General features: G+C 47.2%; 1 protein-coding gene across 1 annotated transcript; it reads right to left on the bottom strand.

Annotated features, from left to right (window-relative positions):
• Window positions 1–502: 502 nt before the first annotated feature.
• SARC_14035 (hypothetical protein) lies at window positions 503–1,728 on the bottom strand (the record flags this gene model as incomplete). Its single annotated transcript, XM_014291833.1, has 2 exons — window positions 503–1,422; window positions 1,521–1,728. 2 exons carry the CDS (start codon window positions 1,726–1,728, stop codon window positions 503–505), a joined length of 1,128 nt encoding a protein of 375 aa, XP_014147308.1.
• Window positions 1,729–2,001: the final 273 nt, after the last annotated feature.

Here is a 2,001-nt window from a genome sequence, read left to right as displayed (position 1 = left end):
GTACTGCTCAAGATTGCAATGGACGCATCAACCTCGCTTACAAAAAGTTGCAAAGCACTAAATTATGATTAGTGCGTTATGTAATAGTGGAGAAGAGCATAAGTAAACGAGGTAGGCGTTGGCTTCGGCGTATGAACATATCCACGTGCTACTCGTTGAGCCTTACTCTCGGGATGTAGTGTTACTCACAGCAAACCGTCGCAAATGGTGAGCGAGGGTCGAGTACGTCATGATAAGTTCCGAACACACCTGTGCCAACAACTCAGTCAACGCAAAACATCATGAGTGTAAAGAATTCTGGATGTTATTAAGGTACGTACGCTCGTTGGTAATAAAGGCCTTGCTGTCGATCTAGCAGTTGTTTTCTCAAATCAATCAGTGGCGCTCATCCATCGCAAGATAAAACCATTGAATAATCTCGGCGAGTAACAGGTGATATTGGATAAAGTATTTATTTGTGTGTGTTAGATGTACAAGTTCTCGCAGGTCTTATTGAAACCAATCACTCTATAATCTGTGCCCACTCGTCAGCGTACTCGCAGTCGCAATTTAAGTACTCTTTCTGGCCCTGCATCACATTGTCCATGAACCGTAGTCGCATCGACACCCACTTCTGGAGCATATCAACCTCGTCCTCCCACGATTCGAGATAGAACGATGGGGCTGTGCTATTAAACCCGAGTCCCACTCGAGGAACATATTGCCCCAAGGTTTTCCATCGTTTAAACTCCCTTTCGGATGGCCCTTTCGAGAGCAAAGCCCGGTTTTCATTAAAGAACCCCTCAAACCACTCATCACTCAGGCCTCCTACTCTATGTATGTTCCATCGACATACAACCAGGCACTTGTAATTTACGTCCTTATTAAGCTGAGCGAAGAACGGTCTGCCTTCCATAAAGTTGTACTTGAAGTCACTCGCAGGCGTTTCCATATCCCATCCAACATTCCCAAACGCCAAATCCAGATCCCAGATGGGACCGGCCTGCAGACGGCCCCCAATCTCCTTATGAAAGAATGTCGATCGGAAGTAAGCGTCGCCGTTGTCTGCAAGCTCCTGTATCAGCTGGTAATCTACAAAGGACGTCGGATCTATGTATTTTCGATACGAGGGTGATTCAACATTGCGTGCATCGGTGGCAGCGGGATCGTTGATGCGATCCAGTTCCGACTCTAGGCCGCTGATGAATTCCTGTGTATTGCGTAGAATAGACTCAGTAAGGTCTTTTTCATTGGGATAGTCTATGAATAAACCCTGCTGCAGTACATCCGCTTTTCCATCTGCCCCCTCCGTATAAAAGGTGCCTTTCACCAGTGCAGCGCTGCCTTCCCCGAATGCTGCGTCAACCTTCAGTATCAATCCAGTTGTCCCGTCTGGTTGTATTTTCTCCACATTTACTCTGTTCTTGTCCCTCTTCACACTTTCTGTAAATACATAGACGCCGGCATAGTGTGTTTGGTCTACCCCGGGTCCCCTATCTTCCTTGATAAAGACTTCGTGCAGCTCTGTGCGGGGGCAGTACCTTCCAGTCTGTCTTGCGGCCGAATATCCGAGGTGATCCCGCAGGAGCGATTTATCAGTGAAGGGTCCGCGAAGTACAAAGTCCTCCCCTTTTGGGAAGTGAGATATATACACGTTATCACCCTCATCATCAGAATCCCAGAATTCCACTTTAAGCCCACGCTTGTTATGTAGACTCGACGACTGGCCCCGCTCACGGACTCCTGCATAGTGAGCAAACGTTGGCGACTCCGTAAATACGTTTTGTCCCGCATCGAACCGTCTTACGATTGTCCCGAAGTCTTCACTCGTACCATCACCGCCCCTTTTGACGTATTCGTGCCCATAATTTAGTTCTGTCTGGTTATGTGTTTGCGGATATACAATTTCCAAAGTCAACACTGGTAGATTGGAAGTAAAGTTTGCTGCCGTCACGTGAGACCTGTTTTGGTAGTCGGTTGTTGTACTCGTATCAGTCTCAAATGATTCAGGTTCACATTTGA

This window comes from Sphaeroforma arctica (genome assembly GCF_001186125.1).
Source record: "Sphaeroforma arctica JP610 unplaced genomic scaffold supercont1.4059, whole genome shotgun sequence".
In the NCBI taxonomy this organism is placed as follows: Eukaryota; class Ichthyosporea; order Ichthyophonida; genus Sphaeroforma; species Sphaeroforma arctica.
Note: the sequence above shows the minus strand (reverse complement) of the source record. Positions and strands in the feature narration are given on the sequence as shown.